Source organism: Neoarius graeffei, chromosome 3, assembly GCF_027579695.1.
Source record: "Neoarius graeffei isolate fNeoGra1 chromosome 3, fNeoGra1.pri, whole genome shotgun sequence".
Classification (NCBI taxonomy): Eukaryota; Metazoa; Chordata; class Actinopteri; order Siluriformes; family Ariidae; genus Neoarius; species Neoarius graeffei.
The window spans coordinates 22,476,546-22,500,692 of NC_083571.1; the positions used below are offsets into that span (position 1 = coordinate 22,476,546).

General features: G+C 45.1%; 1 protein-coding gene across 1 annotated transcript in view; it reads right to left on the reverse strand.

The window, feature by feature from the left end:
* n4bp2 (NEDD4 binding protein 2) overlaps positions 1 to 12,044 on the reverse strand; it is a 64,917-nt gene extending 52,873 nt beyond the window's left edge. Inside the window, exon 1 of the mRNA XM_060916504.1 lies at positions 11,714 to 12,044. Coding sequence (XP_060772487.1) covers positions 11,714 to 11,927 — 214 coding nt within the window. The 5' untranslated portion in view covers positions 11,928 to 12,044. The remainder of the gene's footprint in view (positions 1 to 11,713) is intronic.
* Positions 12,045 to 24,147: the final 12,103 nt, after the last annotated feature.

The following is a 24,147-nucleotide window of genomic DNA, read 5'->3' on the forward strand; positions in this document are numbered from 1 at the left end:
TATTTTCACATTTTATTGTTGTTGCCACTCTTCAATTAAAATGCATATAATAAGATATCTCATCTCATCTCATTATCTCTAGCCGCTTTATCCTTCTACAGGGTCGCAGGCAAGCTGGAGCCTATCCCAGCTGACTACGGGCGAGAGGCGGGGTACACCCTGGACAAGTCGCCAGGTCATCACAGGGCTGACACATAGACACAGACAACCATTCACACCTACGGTCAATTTAGAGTCACCAGTTAACCTAACCTGCATGTCTTTGGACTGTGGGGAAAACCGGAGCACCCGGAGGAAACCCACGCGGACACGGGGAGAACATGCAAACTCCACACAGAAAGGCCCTCGCCGGCCCCGGGGCTCGAACCCAGGACCTTCTTGCTGTGAGGCGACAGCGCTAACCACTAGACCACCGTGCCGCCCATAATAAGATATAAATCCAGAAATAAACTGTCTTTTAAAGGAACAAAATGTTACAGTGTGCTTATTTGGGCCAGGGGTGGGCTTAAAGGGTACAAAATGTACCCTTTAAGCACATCCAGACTTTTTACATTTAAATAAATATATATTTATAATAATGTACAAATAAAAATGAGCAAGGTAAGGATTTGCTAGATGAGACATTAATATTTCAGCTTAAATAAATATTTCCACCTAAAAATATTGGTCTGCATTTCAAAAATGTCTGAACATAGACTTCAGTGTGCTTAATTGGTACGTTTACCTATTAATCTAAATGCAGGTAAACAATGAGTGGTGTTGTTTTATATCCAAATGAGATTCGGAGCTTATCCGTCTGTGTTCTCGCTTCCTGAAGGCCGATCTTGTGGTCGATTGTTTTGAAACAATCTGACTTTCAGTTGTTCATTCAGTTCTCCGTTCATTTGCTTTTTCCATGTAAGGGCAAGATACTGCTGCTGAGGCCAAGCATATCCAGCGGAGAAATCAGACGGCTGGTCCACTCATCTCAACTCATTATCTCTAGCCGCTTTATCCTGTTCTACAGGGTCGCAGGCAAGCTGGAGCCTATCCCAGCTGACTACGGGCGAAAGGCGGGGTACACCCTGGACAAGTCGCCAGGTCATCACAGGGCTGACACATACAGTGCGTTTACATGCACATAGAGAGAATCGAATTTCTGCCGTTGCTCGACTGAAATCGAAGTTCAAAATGCCATGTATACACCTTAATTCGGCTGAAATTGAACCGAACTTGATTTCTCGGAATCGAGCTACACGACCTAGATTATGCGATTTCTGCCGAGCTACTTAGTGCATGTATACCCTATCGAGCTAGTAGTCGAGCTACTTACTGTCCCTTCCGGAAGTGACGAGTGACGAGACCACAAGCAGGAAACACAGCAGCCTCGGTCGGCATGACAACGAATCATGACAACGGCATGAATCTTTTCTTTTTGTGGCATTGTTTGCACTGTTAAAATTTAGCTCACTTACTGTATCACCAAATACATCTGTACAGCTGTTGCATAGCTGTGAATTGTGTACATAAACAAGTCACTGTATTTGTGTGTGTGTGTGTGTGTATATATATATATATATATATATATATATATATATATATATATATATATATATATATATGTGTGTGTGTGCATGTCCAACATCTGAAGAATGTCAATAAAAACAAAACAATTGAACTTTGTGTGTTTATTAAGACACAAGTTAAATTGTAAGCAAAAAAAATATTTTTTGGAAGCAAAAAATGGACTTTAGAAAAATATACAATTGTGCAAAATAAGTTGTCTTACAAAACAGTGGTCTGTGCAGGACAGTTTGTAGCCATACAGTCTGTTAGAGCAAGCCTAACAGCTTGAACACGGAACTGCCAATGTTGCCAGATTTTAAGTGCATTTTGGCGGATTTGAACATGTTTTGGGCTGGAAAACGTCAGCAGTATCTGGCAACACTATAGCTCTTCTTCATGACGACAACTGGAAGTGTACCAACATGATGGGGCATGTAGCGCCACCTGTGGCTCGGGTGCACAATGCACCTCACACAATAGCTTGACTTCACAGTTGCATGTAGGATTGGATTTCTCTGGCACCCCTGCTGGGACCCTTTGTTCGATTACCGACAGTAGCTCGATTTGGATGTGCATGTAAACGTACTGAGTGACACAGACAACCATTCACACTCACATTCACACCTACGGTCAATTTAGAGTCACCAGTTAACCTAACCTGCATGTCTTTGGACTGTGGGGGAAACCGGAGCACCCGGAGGAAACCCACGCGGACACGGGGAGAACATGCAAACTCCACACAGAAAGGCCCTCGCCGGCCACGGGGCTCGAACCCGGACCTTCTTGCTGTGAGGCGACAGCGCTAACCACTACACCACCATGCTGCCCGCAGTTGTGAATGTTTTCTATAAAATGTGTTTGTAAATGATCCCACGTTATTTAAAAAAAAAAAAAGCAAATAAAAATAAGCGCTGGATAAAAACCCATTCATCTTATGGAAACCAAGATACAAATTTCATTGTCCGGTGGGCAAGTGTTTATGAGATATGTTGCCTTGCATTTACGATTGGTGTTACACGTATGATCACATGGATGACGTCCGGTCGCAATAGCCATCAAAAAAATCAGGTTGATGCATTACCATATTCTCTTAATTATGGAGCTTTGGTATTAGCTCAAAGAAGGAACTCCTATAATTTCTAGAGCTTCTTATGGTCTCCAGGGTTCCTGAACTCACAGCTGAGCGTCCCATTACTTTTGATCCCTTAAAAAGGAGGTTAAAATTGGGGGGGGGGGGGGGGGGAGCCATGTATAAAAAGTGATGGAATTCCTACACTGATCACCCAAATGTGGGATTAGGTATCCTCAAATTAAAGCTGAAGGTATTCATTATTATCCCCCCGGCATATAATGCAGGGGGATATAGCTATCGCTCTGTCCGTCTGTCCATCCATAAACATTTTAGTTTCCGGAGCATAACTCAAAAACCATTACGAATTTTTTCACGAAACCTGACAGTTATGTTAAGTGACTAGAGGAGTTGTGCCTTTTGACATTTTGGGATTTATGTGATTTTTATTTTTTCCCTATTTCCATGGCAAACAATTCAACTTAGGAAATTTTGGAGTTGGGTTTCATGCAGGGGCCGGGGGGGATACATCATCTCCTGATGACTCTTGTTTCTACTACTGTAGTCATCAGGTAAAATAACTAACAGTAACTTGGTCAATATTCAATCTGTTATTTCTGAACCTGCCTATAGGTTAGGGCTCGGAATAGGAAAAGCAGAATGAAAAGTAATCTGCTTAGAAATAACCAAAACCTTGTCCAAGCCATTATAAAGACTTTGAATTTACTTTTGCTATTTTAAAGGGCTCCTTCAGCGGTGTAATGGCACTCCGTTAGCTCTTCCTTGGTTACTGTACCATTTCTAGAGTCAGTCGAAAAAAACATTCTTTTTCCACGCGAGCGACGAGACATGACAACTTCCCTTGTCTTTCTAAAATGTTTACTTAAAAACAACAAGGTAAATCACAAAATCTGGCGCACGGTCAAAAGACTTGCTTCCACCGCGTTCTGACTCGAAACTAAGGTATCCACAGTCAGTTACCATAGTTACCACTATAGTGATGTCACATCATAAGATTTAGAACATGGAACTCTTTTCTATGTTCTTTTTCTATGTTCTAAACTCTTTTCTATGTTCTTAAATTATGTTCTAAACTCTTTTCTATGTTCTTAAATTATGTTCTCTTTATGTTCTTAAATTATTAATTTTTAACTGTTTTTAACTTAAATTATTATTCAGGGTTCGTACACATTTTAACCAACAAATTTCCATGACTTTTCCATGAGTTGGCCACAAGTTTCCCTGACTACGCATAACCTCTAAAATGTCAATATTAGGTGTGCTGTATGTATACTTTTGACCCTGTATTGATTTCAGAAAACACAAAGAAAATTAAAACTTGTGCACCAAATTCTATTGTTTTTTTTAATTAAAGATGTATGCTGTACATTCTGCCACAGAAAAAGAACAGTTCAAAGAAATTACTGAAAGCCCAAATATTGCCATGACATTCATATCCAAAATGACATTCATGTCACTGTATGTAAACGTCTGACCACAACTGTATATATATGCCAAATATTATGTAAACCATAGTTAGTACAAAATAAAAGTGTTTAATAGAAGCGACGATGCAACCAAAATGTGCACACCCTTAGAACAAAATTAAAAGGAATTTTCCACATTATAACCATTTAAGTTTATTTATTCAGTAACTACAGTGAAACTAATAGGAAAAGTGTGTTGTAGTAGGGGTTCATGGATGTGAACCTAGACATTTAATGGATTAATAGGGGTTTTCTTGAGTTACATTCTTTCTGCTTCTCTTATTTGGTGCTGCATTCACCTCATTCCTTCTCACTTATTTTGTCTGAGCTGAAGACTGGAGTCCATTGTTTGCGTTGTTATTCGATCAACATGTTCAAACATGGGCGGCACGGTGGTGTAGTGGTTAGCGCTGTCGCCTCACAGCAAGAAGGTCCTGGGTTCGAGCCCCGTGGCCGGCGAGGGTCTTTCTGTGCGGAGTTTGCATGTTCTCCCCGTGTCCGTGTGGGTTTCCTCCGGGTGCTCCGGTTTCCCCCACAGTCCAAAGACATGCAGGTTAGGTTAACTGGTGACTCTAAATTGACCGTAGGTGTGAATGTGAGTGTGAATGGTTGTCTGTGTCTATGTGTCAGCCCTGTGATGACCTGGCGACTTGTCCAGGGTGTACCCCGCCTTTCGCCCATAGTCAGCTGGAATAGGCTCCAGCTTGCCTGCGACCCTGTAGAAGGATAAAGCGGCTAGAGATAATGAGATAATGAGATGAGATGTTCAAACATCAAATATGCATGTTCGGAATAAACAGGATATAAATGTTATGGCTGCTTTCACAATCTCGCATTCTCATTCTCTTCTTTACCTTGTTATGAAGATAGTCCAAACGTGTAGAGATATGCACACTTGCGTTCACCGCACGCAAATCTTGTGGCTATCTGACTATCGGGAAACATGGCCTGGAACAACTGGGCTGTATCCTCACACGACTTGAAGGAGTAGTGAGCTTTGATTACCTTTAGCGCCCAGAATATCTCCGCAGTAAACGAGTCATTTCTAGTCACAGCACTTGAAAGCGTTCCTTGTCTCAAATACCCCTTTTCCACCAAATCAGTTCCAGGGCTGGTTCGGAGCCAGTGCTGGTGCTGGTTCACAACTCGTTCAACTTGCGAGCCAGATGAGAACCAGTTTGCTTTTCCATAGCTCGCGGTGCTAAGCGGAGCCACGTCATTACGTCGCTACGTTTACATAAACCTTGGCGCGAATATCAAAGCAAAAACAACACGGAAGCAGCAGCGGCAACAATAATAATGGATGACTTCGCGTTTGTCCAGCTGCTGCTTCTCGTCACTTAAAAATGGCGATCTTTCGCGGTCTTGTTATTGCTGTTGGTCTTAACAACTCCGCCCCCTGCTGACGTAAGCGGTTCTTTCCTCTGGCCCAGCAGAGAGTTGGTGCTAGCCTGGAACCGGTTTTTCTGGCCCCAGAGCCAGTTCTTTGTCAGTGGAAACTGAAAACCCGGTTCCAAACTAAGCACTGGCCCCGAACCAGCCCTGGAACTGCTTTGGTGGAAAAGGGGCAAAAGACGAAGTGGCAGTAATGCAGGTAGATGTCGGCGTGGATGTAGGTGTCGTCGTGTGAGGTTGAAAAAAACTGGCGATTGAGTTTGCTTGGCGGGCAGCGACTACAGCTTGGTGCTTAGCGCCTTTGGCATGGCTAGTAAAGCCTAGGTCACAACCGGACGTACGATTTTTTGGCCGTGCGATTTTTGGCGTTTCCCAAATCGCTGCGTTTTTTTGTTCGTGGAGAAAGACGCATGTTGGCCGTAAGTTTGTCTTGCAACCTGAAAAAAAACGTAAGAGCCCGTAGAGTTTGTTTGACATGACAAAGAACCTCTGCGGCCAGTCTACGGCTCGAAAATCAGTACGTCAAGCCCGCACCCTCCGTGCGTTTCACGCACGCCCTCTGTGCATTTCTTGCGTTTTTTGCACGTAGACCTGCCGTAGGAGCACGTACGGCCGGTTGTGACCGAGGCTTAAGAGCTGCTTCTCCCATGTTAGCTATGTCGAATATTTTACTGCACAAGACACATTTGGCTCTTCTAGGGTCCTCTACCCTCTCCAACCACGATTTGTATTTTTCGGCATGAAGCCAGACATTATTAAATGTACATTTCCCTGGCATTGTGTACTTTGTCTCTTGGCATAGTACAAGCCACGCGATCTGATCTAAAGACTGAGGGAAGTTTACATTGCATCTAGGCAATGCACGTCACACGTGACATGTGTGGCCGGAGAGGGGGAAAAAGCGGATCAGTGATGATCTCCGCACTGGCCGGTTAATCAAATCAACACGCACGATTTTCTTATTATAAGTTGTTTACAATATACAATAACCAATTGTAAATCACATTGTCTGTTCACAAAGGAAGGCGGATAAATTCCATAACTTTTCCAGGGTGCTTGTGTTTCCAGGAGTATTCCAGTCCTGGAAAACGACATACAGTGGTGCTTGAAAGTTTGTGAACCCTTTAGAATTTTCTATATTTCTGCATAAATATCACCTAAAACATCATCAGATTTTCCACACAAGTCCTAAAAGTAGATAAAGAGAACCTAGTTAAACAAATGAGACAAAAATATTACACTTGGTCATTTATTTATCGAGGAAAATGATCCAATATTACATATCTGTGAGTGGCAAAAGTATGTAAACCTCTAGGATTAGCAGTTAATTTGAAGGTGAAATTAGAGTCAGGTGTTTTCAATCAATGGCATGACAATCAGGTGTGAGTGGGCACCCTGTTTTATTTAAAGAACAGAGATCTATCAAAGTCTGATCTTCACAACACACATTTGTGGAAGTGTATCATGGCATGAACAAAGGAGATTTCTGAGGACCTCAGAAAAAAACACTGATGATGCTCATCAGGCTGGAAAAGGTTACAAAACCATCTCTAAAGAGTTTGGACTCCACCAATCCACAGTCAGACAGATTGTGTACAAATGGAGGAAATTCAGGACTATTGTTACACTCCCCAGGAGTGGTCAACCAACAAAGATCACTCCAAGAGCAAGGCGTGTAATAGTCAGCAAGGTCACAAAGGACCCCAGGGTAATTTCTAAGCAACTGAAGGCCTCTCTCAAATTGGTTAAGGTTAATGTTCATGAGTCTACCATCAGGAGAACACTGAACAAAAATGGTGTGCATGGCAGGGTTGCAAGGATAAAGCCACTGCTCTCCAAAAAGAACATTGCTGCTCATCTGCAGTTTGCTAAAGATCACGTGGACAAGCCAGAAGGCTATTGGAAAAATCTTTTGTGGACGGATGAGACCAAAATAGAACTTTTTGGTTTAAATGAGAAGCGTTATGTTTGGAGAAAGGAAAAACACTGCATTCCAGCATAAGAACCTTATCCCATCTGTGAAACATGGTGGTGGTAGTATCATGGTTTGGGTCTGTTTTGCTGCATCTGGGCCAGGATGGTTTGCCATCATTGATGGAACAATGAATTCTGAATTATACCAGCAAATTCTAAAGGAAAATGTCAGGACATCTGTCCGTGAACTGAATCTCAAGAGAAGGTGGGTCATGCAGCAAGACAATGACCCTAAGCACACAAGTCGTTCTACCAGAGAATGGTTAAAGAAGAATAAAGTTAATGTTTTGGAATGGCCAAGTCAAAGTCCTGACCTTAATTCAATTGAAATGCTGTGCAAGGACCTGAAGCGAGCAGTTCATGTGAGGAAACCCACCAACATCCCAGAGTTGAAGCTGTTCTGTATGGAGGAATGGGCTAAAATTCCTCCAAGCCGGTGTGCAGGACTGATCAACAGTTACCGGAAACGTTTAGTTGCAGTTATTGCTGCACAAGGGGGGGTCACACCAGATACTGAAAGCAAAGGTTCACATACTTTTGCCACTCACAGATATGTAATATTGGATCACTTTCCTCAATAAATAAATAACCAAGTATAATATTTTTGTCTGAATTATTTAACTGGGTTCTCTTTATCTACTTTTAGGACTTGTGTGAAAATCTGATGATGTTTTAGGTTATATTTATGCAGAAATGTAGAAAATTCTAAAGGGTTCACAAACTTTCAAGCACCACTGTAAATCACATTCCATAACTTTTCCAGGTTTTCCATGACCGTACGAACCCTGATTATTGCTTAACTGGCCCTTACAAGCGGATTTACTCAAACTTAAGTGAAAGTATTCATAGATTTCACCAGACAAGCATTCATTTTCAGAGACCAAATAGTGTTCTAGAAAAATTAATTTTTAATTAAAATACCAGATGGGCCTCCCGCAGAAGTGATGTATGCAATGACATGGCATAGTGGAAGCTTGAAGCAACTCGGCTGTTTATATCCTCTGCTTACATCGTGGGGTTTTTTTTAGTTTTACAAGTATTTTTTACCGAATTTATAGGGTTTTAAATAAGTATGCGTCACTGCGCAGCATATACATGCCAAAATGATGCTAAAAAGAAGGATGAGAAGATCTCTTTTCACCATTTACCTGGCCAGAATTGTCCAACTATTTGCAAAAAAAAAATGGATTCATGCTATTGGAAAACCTCAAAAACAATCTGCCTGCAGTGCCCTACTTCTGCTCCGAACATTTTGAATCGTCCTGTTTTGATGAATCGACGGAATTAAAAGCAAGATTAATGGGGGCTTCCAGAATAAAAAGAAAGAAAAGACGATTCCGTGCTAACAATATTTGCCCATCGTTAAAGCTCCAAAAGTCCACCGATGCACTGTTGAGCGGCAACAGAGACAACACCACCGGGAGGTTAGTTTTGGCGGGTCTTTGTAGTGTACAGGGACGGATTCAGACCAAGAATCTGACAGATACACATTTGCAGAAATATTTTCACTAATTTTACCAGATCACTGTGGATTTTCACAGGGGCGTAGAGCACGCTGAGGTCCTTCCAAAGAGACCAGCCACGGCCCACTATGACTGTAGCTCAGCCCGGTCTGTTGGTTGAGCCCATGTAGCCAGCTAGTGGTAAAGTAAACAAACGCCCTATGATTGATGCCAAGTGGTGCACATATATTTCTGCACACGCATTGGTCTGGATCCGTCCCTGGTATACTATCAGTGTCTTACCTGGTGAATTGTAATCGGCATTCTGCATATATTGGAAGAAAATATGGGTAACAAAGAAAACACCAACATTAAATAACAATCACCGATGGATTAAGAGACGGAGCATTCAACTGAGCTTCAAGTACGGTCGACTACACTCCAGATAAGAGAATTACTCGGATAGAGTTTCATGCAAAACATTCTATTATCTGTAGCCGCTTATCCTGTTCTACAGAGTTGCAAGCGAGCTGGAGCCTATCCCAGCTGACTATGGGCGAGAGGCGGGGTACACCCTGGACCATGGCCGTAGCCAGCTATAAATGCAATCCTAAGGTGTCGTTGAGTCATCCTGTTGGTGTGGGTCACTGGGGGCTGGGTGTGAACGGCCTAGAGAGTCGTTGGGATGATCAATGGATCGTTGGTTCTCTCTGTCCTCCTGTGAGTCACTGAAAACAGCTGGGTTTTGGTGTGCATTCAGTTGTCTGGGAAGTGTGCCAAGGACTGCATTGTAGTGCCGCTTTTCCACTACCAACGCGGCTGAGTTGGGCTGAGTCGAGCTGAGCGGGGTTGTTGGAGTTGCATTTCGACTACAACCGCGCTGAACCGTGCTGGCTGGAAGTGGGTGGACACATTGGGTGGAGTTAGCGAAAGTGGGTGGACGTCACGTGATGTCGTTAGGCGGCGCAAACAGTGACATCAGTGACCTTTTAAGCGGTAGTCTCATGACCCGGATAGTAAACAATAAACATGGAGGATATGGAGTCGTTAGTGCTGCTGGTCTTGGTGCTGTGGCTTGTTGTCACCGACAACGCCAACAGATACTGGCAAGAGCGTATAGATGAGGCGAGGCGCATAAGGCTTCAGAAATTCTCGTAATTCTTCTTCTTCCGGGTTTACGGTGTTTACAGATCCCAGCGTGCTCGCGGGGCGTGTGTGGGCGTGTGAGGACACTCCTCCTCACCAATCAGTGCACAGGGGAGTGTCTCCTCACGCCCCTAGCCCCACTCGGCTCGGTTTGGCTCGCTTCAGCCCTACTCCAAAACCATGCGAGTTTTGGGTGCTAAGCAGGGCTGAAGCGAGCTGAGTCGTGCTGCTCTGAGGTAGTCGAAACGCGAGCCGTGTCGGGCTGAAGTGAGCTGAAGGGTGCTGAAAAAGGGTAGTGGAAAAGGGCCATAGGTGGACTACGGGTGAAAGGCAGGGTACACCCTGGACAAGTCACCAGGTCATCACAGGGCTGACACATAGACACAGACAACCATTCACACTCACATTCACACCTACGGTCAATTTAGATTCACCAGTTAACCTAACCTGCATGTCTTTGGACTGTGGGAGAAACCGGAGCACCTGGAGGAAACCCACGCGGACGCGGGGAGAACATGCAAACTCCGCACAGAAAGGCCCTCGCCGGCCACGGGGCTTGAACCCAGACCTTCTTGCTGTGAGGCAACAGCGCTAACCACTACACCACCTGCATGAAACTCATCTCATCTCATTATCTCTAGCCGCTTTATCCTGTTCTACAGGGTCGCAGGCAAGCTGGAGCCTATCCCAGCTGACTACGGGGGAAAGGCGGGGTACACCCTGGACAAGTCGCCAGGTCATCACAGGGCTGACACATAGACACAGACAACCATTCACACTCACATTCACACCTACGGTCAATTTAGAGTCACCAGTTAACCTAACCTGCATGTCTTTGGACTGTGGGGGAAACCGGAGCACCCGGAGGAAACCCACGTGGACACGGGAAGAACATGCAAACTCTGCACAGAAAGGCCCTCGCCGGCGACGGGGCTCGAACCCGGACCTTCTTGCTGCGAGGCGACAGCGCTAACCACTACACCACCTGCATGAAACTCATTCATTTAAAATTTCTTGTTACTTTCAGTTTCAGTTATGTCCTTGGAAAGTGAATTTACCAGAAAGGGATATTGCTGTGTGTGCAAACAGATGAAATCCAGACGAAGACAAGATTTCTTTGTTGGGAGATAAAAGCATGTCATTAGATGGACTTGTTCAAACTCTACTAGCAAAACCAAGCTGTAAGCAGAGGATGTAAACAGCCCAGTTGCTCCAAGCTTCCACTACGCCACGTCATCGCATACGTCATCGCATATGTCACTTCCTCAGGAGGTTGCCCGTCTGGTATTTTAATAAAAAATTATTTTTCTAGAACACTATTTGAACATGAATGTTGAAATCTCCGAATACTTTCACTTACCATGAGTTGTAGAGTAAACCCGCTGGAGGACCCCTTTAATGAGCCCTGAGCCGTGTCACGTGACAGTCGGTCAAAAGTGCAGGGTTTGTCCTGATCTGGGCATGAAGCCGAAATGCCTTCTCCATATACAGGCACTAAATCCCATGTAACCAGGTTTACTTTCAGTTTTATATCTCCAGGCGGTCCTCAGACCGGCGCCAAAGCCTGTTTTACAGCAGCACAGGCTGTGCTCAAGCCTCCTGCTGAAAAGTTGCTCTGCTGGTTGTTTGAACTCAGCCCACAAGCCTTTACTCACCTTTAAAATCGGCCTCGGAAAGCACGATGTAAATGACATCAGGGTCCAGATGAGAAAACATGTCGTGCATGCTCCTCACGACCTCATCCTTGTTCTGTAAACCCGAACCGGACCCAGTCGGTGCGGCTGCTCCGCTCAGCCAGGGATTAGACTGAGCGCTGACATTTTCTCCTGCCACTGCACTGTGAACTCCGTTTTTCTTTTTCTTAGGCATTCTGCCAGATCGGCCCTGAAAATCCACTGTTTACAAGTTTGCAGCCACACGGAGCGAGCCGACATTAGCATTTGGACCGAGTGACAAAAATACGAAACAACCTTTTAGGGGAAGGAAATGGAACAGCGCCACTAGCGGTCAGATTCGGAATAACACTTCTGAATAGTGATGAGAAGTTCGGCTCTTTTCAGAGAGCCGGCTCCCGGACCTCTGGTGACTCGCTCGTTCACAACAACAAACACAGTCGTATTTTTTGTCAACATTTATCTTTTTTTAATAAGATTTATTCATAAGTATCAAAAATCTTATAAATTTTTGCCAGCATTTCTCAGGAGAATAGCATTAATTTTACAGCATGGATAGCGACAACGACGGTGTTCACAGCAAAAGCGAGTTTTACTACCCTGAGGAAGAAGAAATAAAAGAAAACATTTCAGGAGAAAGCTAAAAACCTGTACGAGCAAAAACATGGCTGAATCCTGAATGACTCCTATTTGTATAAATAGGGGACTACATAGGCGGCAAAATGTAGTTGTTTTCCTGCCATGGAAGTGCACTTGTATACCGAGGAGGAAGCCATTTGCATTACAGCCGTGAATGAGGATTCAAAATGGCGGCTCGGCTCGGTTTTCCCTTTCGGGCGCTCTCGTTTTCTGGTAGAATTTGGTAAAGAAAGAAATAAATATATTATTTCTCAGGAGAATAGCTTTAATTCTACAGCATGGATAGTGATAACGACAGTGTTCACAGCGAAAGCGAGTTTTACTACCCTGAGGAAGAAGAAATAAAAGAAAACATTTCAGGAGAAAGCTAAAAACCTCTAACTTGCTAACAGTTTGATCTCATTAGTTAACGAGGCCCATGTTATCCTAAAACATAATGTTACGTTAGATAAAAACTTTAAACCAGTACAATCTCTTCAAAGTTTCACCAAATGGCTTTATTTATGCAATATAAAAAGGTCATAATACTGGATAACTTTGGTCGAGCAAAAACATGGCTGAATCCTGAATGACTCAATTTTGCATAAATAGGCGGCAAAATGTAGTTTTTTCCTGCTATGATAGTTCCACTAAGAAATACATATATTTTTTAAATTTCTGAGAAAAAAACTCAGAATTTTCGAGATTAAAGTCAGAAATTGAGCAAAAAGTCAGAAATTGAGAAGCAATCTCAAAACTTTTGAGAAAAAAAGTCAAAAATTGAGAAAAAAGTCAAAATTTGAGGGAAAAAAAATCGAAATTTTCGAGAAAAAAAAAAAAGTCAGAAATCTGTAGAAGGCTGGCTTCCATACGGAAGTGACACTCACTCGTGGCCGGTAGACATGAATGGCTGAGACCAGAGCCATGGAATTCAGAGTTGTGACAACCGGGGTACAGGAAGTCGGTTGGTGATGTGATTCACATAGATTCTCATAGATGTCTTCTCTGGGCCAAGGCTCATTTAAAATGGACTGTGGCAAAGTGGAAAACTGTTCTGTGGTCAGACGAATCAAAATTTGAAGTTCTTTATGGAAATCAGGGACGCCGTGTCATTCGGACTAAAGAGGAGAAGGACGACCCAAGTTGTCATCAGCGCTCAGTTCAGAAGCCTGCATCTCTGATGGTATGGGGTTGCATTAGTGTGTGTGGCATGGGCAGCTTACACATCTGGAAAGACACCATTAATGCTGAAAGGTATATCCAGGTTCTAGAGCAACATATGCTCCCATCCAGACGACGTCTCTTTCAGGGAAGACCTTGCATTTTCCAACATGACAATGCCAAACCACATACTGCATCAATTACAGCATCATGGCTGCGTAGAAGAAGGGTCCGGGTACTGAACTGGCCAGTCTGCAGTCCAGATCTTTCACCCATAGAAAACATTTGGCGCATCATAAAACGGAAGATACGACAAAAAAGACCTAAGACAGTTGAGCATCTAGAATCCTACATTAGACAAGACTCAGAGATGTGTTGTTGTCATGAAATTTAAAATCACCTAATTTTTCTCTTTGGATGATACATTTTCTCAGTTTAAACATTTGATATGTCATCTATGTTCTATTCTGAATAAAATATGGAATTTTGAAACTTCCACATCATTGCATTCCATTTTTATTTACAATTTGTACTTTGTCCCAACTTTTTTGGAATCGGGGTTGTACTATAAAACAGATGACAAGAAATAACATCTCGATGATGTTTCGGAATATTAAATCTAACTATAAACAGTAAAAAGTATGTAATTGTTGAAAAATTATCCCTCCATTATCTGTAGCTGCTTATCCTGTCCTACAGGGTCGCAGGCAAGCTGGAGCCTATCCCAGCTGACTATGGGCGAGAGGTGGGGTACACCCTGGACAAGTCGCCAGGTCATCGCAGGGCTGACACATAGACACACATTCACGCTCACATTCACGGTCAATTTAGAGCCACCAATTAGCCTAACCTGCATGTCTTTGGACTGTGGGGGAAACCGGAGCACCTGGAGGAAACCCACGGCGACACGGGGAGAGCATGCAAACTCCACACAGAAAGGCCCTTGCCAGCCGCTGGGCTTGAACTCAGGACCTTCTTGCTGTGAGGTGACAGTACTAATCACTACACCACTGTGTCACCTGTAAAAAAATTAATTGTAAGCAAATCATAAGAATTATAAGAAGAACACTTAACACTTCCAGATGTGCTGTTATCGGAAATTCATGCAGTTTAGAGTAGTAACAATAACTCCACTTTAAAGCTGTCAGAGAGACAGAATGTTTCAAAACTACTGAAAATATAAAGCAAAAAAGCATTATGGGTTGAAATATAATACTTTAAGCAATACAGGTGTGAGTATATATTTATTTATTTATTTATTTTACAGAGACACGAGTGTTTTACTGGGAAATACACCACTTGTATTTTTCATACGAGCTACATCCAGGGCATGGAGATCCAAAACCGTGACATAAATCTCTATATGTCACTTGTGAGGAAATCGATGAAATGTTTCAATAAATTTTGGTACTTTTAGTTTGTGAGTGTGTCTACAGTGGGGCAAAAAAGTATTTAGTCAGCCACCAATTGTGCAAGTTCTCCCACTTAAAAAGATGAGAGAGGCCTGTAATTTTCATCATAGGTACACTTCAACTATGAGAGACAGAATGGGGGGAAAGAATCCAGGAAATCACATTGTAGGATTTTTAATGAATTAATTGGTAAATTCCTCGGTAAAATAAGTATTTGGTCACCTACAAACAAGCAAGATTTCTGGCTCTCACAGACCTGTAACAACTTCTTTAAGAGGCTCCTCTGTCCTCCGCTCGTTACCTGTATTAATGGCACCTGTTTGAACTCATTATCAGTATAAAAGACACCTGTCCACAACCTCAAACAGTCACACTCCAAACTCCACTATGGCCAAGACCAAAGAGCTGTCAAAGGACACCAGAAACAAAATTGTAGACCTGCACCAGGCTGGGAAGACTGAATCTGCAATAGGTAAGCAGCTTGGTGTGAAGAAATCAACTGTGGGAGCAATTATTAGAAAATGGAAGACATACAAGACCACTGATAAATTTCCCTCGATCTGGGGCTCCACGCAAGATCTCACCCCGTGGGGTCAAAATGATCACAAGAACGGTGAGCAAAAATCCCAGAACCACACAGGGGGACCTAGTGAATGACCTGCAGAGAGCTGGGACCAAAGTAACAAAGGCTACCATCAGTAACACACTACGCCGCCAGGGACTCAAATCCTGCAGTGCCAGACATGTCCCCCTGCTTAAGCCAGTACATGTCTAGGCCAGTCTGAAGTTTGCTAGAGAGCATTTGGATGATCCAGTAGAGGACTGGGAGAATGTCATATGGTCAGATGAAACCAAAATAGAACTTTTTGGTAAAAACTCAACTTGTCGTGTTTGGAGGAGAAAGAATGCTGAGTTGCATCCAAAGAACACCATACCTACTGTGAAGGATGGGGATGCAAACATCATGCTTTGGGGCTGTTTTTCTGCAAAGGGACCAGGACAACTGATCCGTGTAAAGGAAAGAATGAATGGGACCATGTATCGTGAGATTTTGAGTGAAAACCTCCTTCCATCAGCAAGGGCATTGAAGATGAAACGTGGCTGGGTCTTTCAGCATGACAATGATCCCAAACACACTGCCTGGGAATGAAGGAGTGGCTTTGTAAGAAGCATTTCAAGGTCCTGGAGTAGCCTAGCCAGTCTCTGGATCTCAACCCCATAGAAAATCTTTGGAGGGAGTTGAAAGTCCATGTTGCCCAGTGACAGCCCCAAAACGTCACTGCTCTAGAGGAGATCTGCATAGAGGAATGGGCCAAAATACCAGCAACAGTGTGTGAAAACCTTGTGAAGGCTTACAGAAAATGTTTGACCTGTTAGGGTTTTGCTGGGAATCGAACCTGGGTCACTGGTGTAGTAATCCAGCAAACCCCCACTAGGCCACCAGGGGAATGACTCAAGTGCAGAGGAATGAGGCAAAAGTAGAGGGAAAAAAAAACAGTTTATTTACAATGCAAAAAGCAAAAGTATAATCCCAACACTCAGAAGATATACGAGAAAAAATAAAAAAATCCAAAAGTTCAAAGTCAAAAACAAAAAGCCAAAGATAAGAAAAGGCAAAAATCCAAACGCTCAGAAAATCCCAAAATGGTAAACACAAAGTCCAAAATGTCCACAAGAAAACAAAAGTACAAAAGACCACAAAGACAAAGGCAAGGAACACAGAACAGAGATCTCAGGTGATAACAAAACAGCACAAAGACTCCATGACTAGGGACCAAACTGAGGAAGTATTTATACACAGGGAAATTAGAAACTAGGCGGGGCAGGAAATAAGGAACAGGTGAGGCAAAAAGCACATGAAAACAAGCAATCAAAACAAACACAAAACACAGACGCGGTGGCAGCCTCTAGAGGCCAAAACAAACATGACAGCGGCCTCTAGAGGCCAAGACAGTCCCCAGTCCTAACAGGACCCCCCCCCCCAAGGAGCATCTCCTGACGTTCCCAGGGCGATCCGGATGGGCCGAATGGAAGTCCCGACACAGATCCTTGTCTAAAACGTCCCGAGCGGGAACCCAGCAGCGCTCCTCAGGGCCATAGCCCTCCCAGTCCACTAGATACTGGAGCCCACCGTGGACCCGGCGGGAGTCAAGCAGGTGGCGCACGGTGAACACAGTCTGACCCTGGAAGATGCGGGGGGGCAGGGGATTCCTAGGGGCAGGGGCATACGTGGACGATAGTACGGGCTGCAACAGGGAAACATAGAATGTGGGGTTGATCCTTAGAGTCCAGGGCAACTGGAGCCAGTAGGCGACAGGGTTCACCCTGCGCACAACCTTGAAGGGGCCAATGTAGCGAGGAGCAAGCTTGCGGTTCTCCACCCGCAGCGGAAGGTCCTTGGCGGACAGCCAAACCCGCTGCCCAGGGCGGAAAACGTGGGCAGGCCTTCTATGGCGGTTAGCCTGAGTCTGGTTGGACCTGGAAGTCTGGATGAGGGTCCTCCTGACTTTGTTCCAGGTCTTGCGACACCGTCTCACATACTGGTTGACCGAGGGCGCCCCAGCGTCCTCCTCCTGGTCCGGAAACAGAGGTGGCTGGAACCCAAATTGGCACTGGAATGGCGACAACCTGGTGGCCGATGACTGCAGGGTGTTGTGGGCATACTCCACCCATGGCAGCCAGGTGCTCTATGATGTCGGGTTATCCATCACCAGGCCTCGCAGGGTGGTTTCCAGGTCCTGATTGAGCCTCTCCGTCTGGCCATTGGACTGGGAGTGGAACCCAGAGGAGAGGCTGGCAGTGGCCCCGATGAGTTTGCAGAACCCGCGCCACACTCGGGAGGAGAACTGGGGCCCCCGGTCTGAGACGATGTCCTGTGGAAGACCAAAGACTCGGAAGACATGAGAAAAAATAAGTTTGGCTGTTTCAAGAGCAGAAGGGAGTTTGCACAGTGGTATGAAGCGGCAGACCTTCGAGAATCTGTCGACAATGACCAATATGACAGTGTTACCTTGTGAGTCAGGAAGACCCGTGATGAAGTCGACTAGCCACATGGGACCAGGCACACTGGGGAATGGGCAGGGGATGCAGGAGGCCCTGGGGACGCTGTCGTGGGTTCTTGCTTCTGGTGCACACCTCACAGGACAGGACGAATGACCTCACTTCCTTCTCCATGCTTGGCCACCAGAAGCGCCTTTTCAAGAAGTCCAGGGTCCTCCAAGCTCCCGGGTGGGCGGTGAAAGAGGACGAATGACCCCACTGGAGAACCTTGGCCCGGGCTTGACGAGGGACGTACAGGAGGCCCGGTGGCCCTGTCCCAGGACCGGGGTCCTGGCGTTGAGCTTGTCGGACGGCCTCCTCAACACCCCAGTGGACAGGGGCCACAATCCGGGACACCGGGATAATAGGCCCAACTTCACTCTCCCTGTTGTTGGGCGAGAATAGTCTGGAGAGCGCGTCCGGTTTGGTGTTCTTAGAGCCAGGGCGGTACGATAGGGTGAAACTGAATCGACTGAAAAACAAGGCCCACCTAGCCTGTCGTGGGTTCAGTCTCTTGGCTTGCTGGAGGTACTCCAGGTTCTTGTGGTCCGTCCAAACCAGGAATGGATGTTGCGTTCCCTCCAGCCAGTGCCTCCACTCCTCAAGGGCCAGTTTAACCGCTAGCAGTTCTCGATCCCCCACATCATACTGGGACTCCGCAGGGCTCAGGCGGTGGGAGAAGTAAGCGCAGGGGTGCAACTTTCCTTCCGAGCGTTGAGAGACACCGCACCGACACCACTGTCCGAGGCGTCCACCTCCATGATGAACGGTTGGGAAGTGTCCGGGAGGACCAGAATGGGTGCCGTGCAAAAGCGGTGCTTGAGGTCCTTGAACGCCTTTTCCGCCCAAGGAGACCAGACATAAGATCCACCAGTCTTTTTGGTGAGATCCGATATGGGTGCTGCTACGGAACTGAAGTTCCTGACGAACTTGTGGTAGAAGTTAGCGAATCCTAAGAACCGCTGAACTTCTCTAACTGACTTGGGAGTAGGCCAGTCCCGGACAGCCAGGGTCTTGGCTGGGTCCATTTGGAGTTGTCCCGTCCATACAATAAAACCCAAGAAGGAGACCTCGGGGACATGAAACTCGCATTTCTGGGCTTTAGCAAACAGATTGTTCTGTAGAAGTCTCTGGAGGACTTGGCAGACATGGTGGCAGTGCTCCTGTAAGGTCTTGGAAAATATCAAGATGTTGTCGAGATAGACGAAAACATACTGGTTAATCATGTCCCTCAAGACATCGTTGATTAGGGTCTGAAAAACTGCCGGTGCGTTGGTGAGTCTGAAGGGCATAACTCGATACTCAGTGCCCTGACAGGGTGTTAAAGGCAGTCTTCCACTCATCTCCCTGTCGGATACGGATGAGGTGGTATGCATTCTGCAAGTCCAACTTGGTGAAAACAGTGGCGCCTTGGAGCAGGTCGAATGCTGTGGACATCAGCGGAAGGGGATAGCGGTTGCACAGCGTGATTTTGTTAAGGCCCCTGTAGTCAATACACGGTCGGAGCCCTCCATCCTTTTTACTGACAAAGAAGAAGCCGGCGCCAGCAGGTGAGGTGGAGGGTCGAATGAACCCAGAGACCAGGGCGTCCTTAATGTATTCCTCCATGGCCTTGCGTTCTGGCTGAGAGAGGGAAAACAGTCTGTCCCGAGGAGGGGTAGTCTCAGGGAGCAAATCGATAGGCACAGTCGTAGGCACGGTGCGGAAGAAGAATGGTGGCCCTACTCTTGCTGAACACTTCTTTCAAATCCCAGTACTCTGTGGGAACTTGAGATAACTGTGAGATCAGGAGGCTCGGCAGGAGACACAGGAGAGCTAGAGAGCAGACAAGAGGCATGGCATGCAGGACCCCATTCCACAACCTGGCTTGTTACCCAGTCTATGCGCAGGTTGTGGTAAGCCAAGGAAGGCCTAGAATAACTGGGAACTCTGGTGAATGAATAAGGTGCAGGGAAATTTCTTCTTTGTGACCTTGAGCCTGGAGAAAGACTGGAGAAGTAACTTGGGTGACTCTTCCGTCACCTAAAGCTTGGCCATCGAGGGCAGACACAGACAGCGGGACTTCAAGAGGAGCAGTAGGGACATTGATTCTTTGGGCGAAGTGGATATCCATAAAGTTTCCCGCCGCCCCGGAGTCTAACAAGGCCTGACAAGAGTGGACGGACTCACCCCAGGAGATGGAGACCGGGATGTAGACTCCTTGGCCAGGGAGTTTGGGAGAGAGGGTAGGCCCCGTTACAACCCTCCCTCGGCTGGACGGGGCGGTCCTTTTCCCGAGAACTCGGGACATGATGCTCGGAAATGGCCAGGCTTGCCACAGTAGATGCAGCACTTGTCCCTCCTTCTGCACTCCCTCTCAGATGCGGAGAGGCAAGTACGGCCCACTTGCATGGGCTCTGGACAGTCACTGGAGGAGGTAGACGGGCTCCATGTTGAGGCAGTGAGGCCGGGGAGGCTCAGGACTTGGCGGCGCTCTCTAATCCTGTTGTCAAGACAAATAGCATGTGAGATCAGAGTTTCGAGGTCACTTGGGCATCTGATAGAGGCCAGGCAGTCTTTGATGGGGGGGTCAGACAAACCATGGTGTAAGGCTGAAACCAGGGCAGCCTCGTTCCATCCGCTGACTGCTGCGAGCGTCCGGAACGAGATGGCGTAGTCTGCGACACTTCCTCCTTGCCGGATGGACATGAGCTTTCTGGCTGCGCCTTTACTGATGTCCGCCTGATCGAAGACACGAAGCATCTCTTCCGTAAACAGTTTGAAATCAGAGCACTCAGGTCCCTGTCTCTGCCAGATGGCCGTTGCCCAAACTCATGCCTTACCAGCTAACAAGGTTATCACAAAGGCAATCTTGCGGTGATCCGTAGTGTAGGTGGTAGGCTGGAGCTCAAAGGTGAGTTGGCACTGGGTAAGGAACTCCCGGCACTCACTGTGCTTGCCGTCATACCTCTGTGGTGCAGGAAGGCTGGGTTCGCGAGGTGAAAGAGGCAGCGTGGCAGGAGGCACTGGAGCGGGAGCAGAATCAGGAGGAGAAGATGCAGGCGTAGGAGTCAGCTGTGCCAGGGCTTTCCCAATTTGCTGAAGCAGTACCTCGTGGCGAGCAAGGGCCTCACGTTGACTTGCGAGTGTAGACAGTTGAAGCAGCTTCTGCTGAGTCAGTCATGACGGAGTCTTTCTGTTAGGGTTTTGCTGGGAATCGAACCCGGGTCACTGGTGTAATAATCCAGCAAACCCCCACTAGGCCACCAGGGGAATGACTCAAGTGCAGAGGAGTGAGGCGAAAGTAGAGTAGAAAAAAAAACAGTTTATTTACAATGCAAAAAGGCAAAAAACAAAAGTATAATCCCAACGCTCAGAAGATATACGAGAAAAAATAAAAAAACCCAAAAGTTCAAAGTCAAAAACAAAAAGCCAAAGATAAGAAAAGAAAAGGCAAAAATCCAAATGCTCAGAAGATCCCAAAATGGTAAACACAAAGTCCAAAATGTCCACAAAAAAACAAAGTACAAAAGACCACAAAGGCAAGGAACACAGAACAGAGATCTCAGGTGATAACAGCACAAAGACTCCATGACTAGGGACCAAACTGAGGAAGTATTTATACACAGGGAAATTAGAAACTAGGCGGGGCAGGAAATAAGGAACAGGTGAGGCAAAAAGCACATGAAAACAAGCAATCAAAACAAACACAAAACACAGAAGCAGTGGCAGCCTCTAGAGGCCAAAACAAACATGACAAGAAAAAGCAATGACAGCGGCCTCTAGAGGCCAAGACAGTCCCCAGTCCTAACATGACCTCTGTCATTTAGGGTGTTCACACGGCACATATTTGCATCGATGCTGCACCGATGTATTTTGTTGCGATATATCTTACACCGGTGTAAATTTTGCGCAGCGTTCACACGTCACAACCCTGCTTACTAGAGAGAAGCGTGTTAGCACCGGTGCAGCCCCACTTGCGGTCACACGGCAGTTTCTGCGACCGTGTTATAGTAGCAAAAACTATTACTATCATTTCCTTTGATAGTAATAAAGTTTTGATATTTCCTTTTATTACTATCATTTCCTATCATTATTACTATCATTTCCAATAGTAATAATGCGGAAATGAAATATGCGCATGCGTGAAACTGTACTTCTTTTTCCCGGTTGTCATGGCATCACCAAGCGCCGGGAAAACAACGTTGATGAAGACACCAGTGTTGCCAGATATTGCTGACGTTTTCCATCCCAAAATATGTTCAAATCCGTCAAAATGCACTTAAAACTGCCAAATCTGGCAACACACGCAGTTCTGTTGTTGTTGATATTCGCCATTTTGGAAGCGCAAAATACCAGGATGCAAGTTATGCAATGCCCGTATGTAATCAACTCTCCTCACGCGTAGCGAGTCTACCCCTGTAGCGTTCAGACGTCCCATTTTATATCGGTGCTGCCCCGCAAACTAGCATTTACTCCGGAGTAAATTTCTTAAACCACCTCCCGAGCAGGGTTAGATTTGCACCGGTTTAAGCAGCTTTCAGGGGCTACACCGGTATAACTTTGTACCGTGTGAACGCTCTACCGGGGCAGCCCCGGTGCTACACCGGAGTAAAAGTTGCCGTGTGAACACCCCTATAGCCAACAAAGGGTATATAACAAAGTATTGAGATGAACTTTTGTTATTGACCAAATACTTATTTTCCACCATAATTTGCAAATAAATTCTTTAAAAATCAGACAATGTGATTTTCTGGATTTTTTTTTCTCATTTTGTCTCACATAGTTGAGGTATACCTATGATGAAAATTACAGGCCTCTCTCATCTTTTTAAGTGGGAGAACTTGCACAATTGGTGACTGACTAAATACTTTTTTTGCCCCACTGTATATAATAAAAAGAAAGTCACACATGGGCTTGAAGACATGAAGTTTATCTTCTCGTGTAGAAAAACTCACATTTTTCATATGAAATTCATTGCGGATCCGAGTGACATATTTTCCGATATTTCACTCAGATGACGCCACTCCCAGTGTTTTCCCGCTGACTAGATGCGCGCTATCAAAATGGCGAACTGGTTCAAAATTAAAATTCTTTTGATTAATTTGCATTTGTTTTGTTTTTTGTGGATGTGTCTAATCAAAAGAATATTACATGGTGGCGTGAATATATGAAGTTTATCTTCTCGTGTTGAAAATATTTTCACTCATTCACTTCACTCACTCTTGAAATATCCATTCACCACTCGAAAATAAACTTCATATTTTCACACCACTGTGTGATATCATATATATATATATATATATATATATATATATATATATATATATATATATATATAACCCCGATTCCAAAAAAGTTGGGACAAAGTACAAATTGTAAATAAAAACGGAATGCAATGATGTGGAAGTTTCAAAATTCCATATTTTATTCAGAATAGAACATAGATGACATATCAAATGTTTAAACTGAGAAAATGTATCATTTAAAGAGAAAAATTAGGTGATTTTAAATTTCATGACAACAACACATCTCAAAAAAGTTGGGACAAGGCCATGTTTACCACTGTGAGACATCCCCTTTTCTCTTTACAACAGTCTGTAAACGTCTGGGGACTGAGGAGACAAGTTGCTCAAGTTTAGGGATAGGAATGTTAACCCATTCTTGTCTAATGTAGGATTCTAGTTGCTCAACTGTCTTAGGTCTTTTTTGTCGTATCTTCCGTTTTATGATGCACCAAATGTTTTCTATGGGTGAAAGATCTGGACTGCAGGCTGGCCAGTTCAGTACCCGGACCCTTCTTCTACGCAGCCATGATGCTGTAATTGATGCAGTATGTGGTTTGGCATTGTCATGCTGGAAAATGCAAGGTCTTCCCTGAAAGAGACGTCGTCTGGATGGGAGCATATGTTGCTCTAGAACCTGGATATACCTTTCAGCATTGATGGTGTCTTTCCAGATGTGTAAGCTGCCCATGCCACACACACTAATGCAACCTCATACCATCAGAGATGCAGGCTTCTGAACTGAGCGCTGATAACAACTTGGGTCGTCCTTCTTCTCTTTAGTCCGAATGACACGGCATCCCTGATTTCCATAAAGAACTTCAAATTTTGATTCATCTGACCACAGAACAGTTTTCCACTTTGCTACAGTCCATTTTAAATGAGCCTTGGCCCAGAGAAGATGTCTGCGCTTCTGGATCAT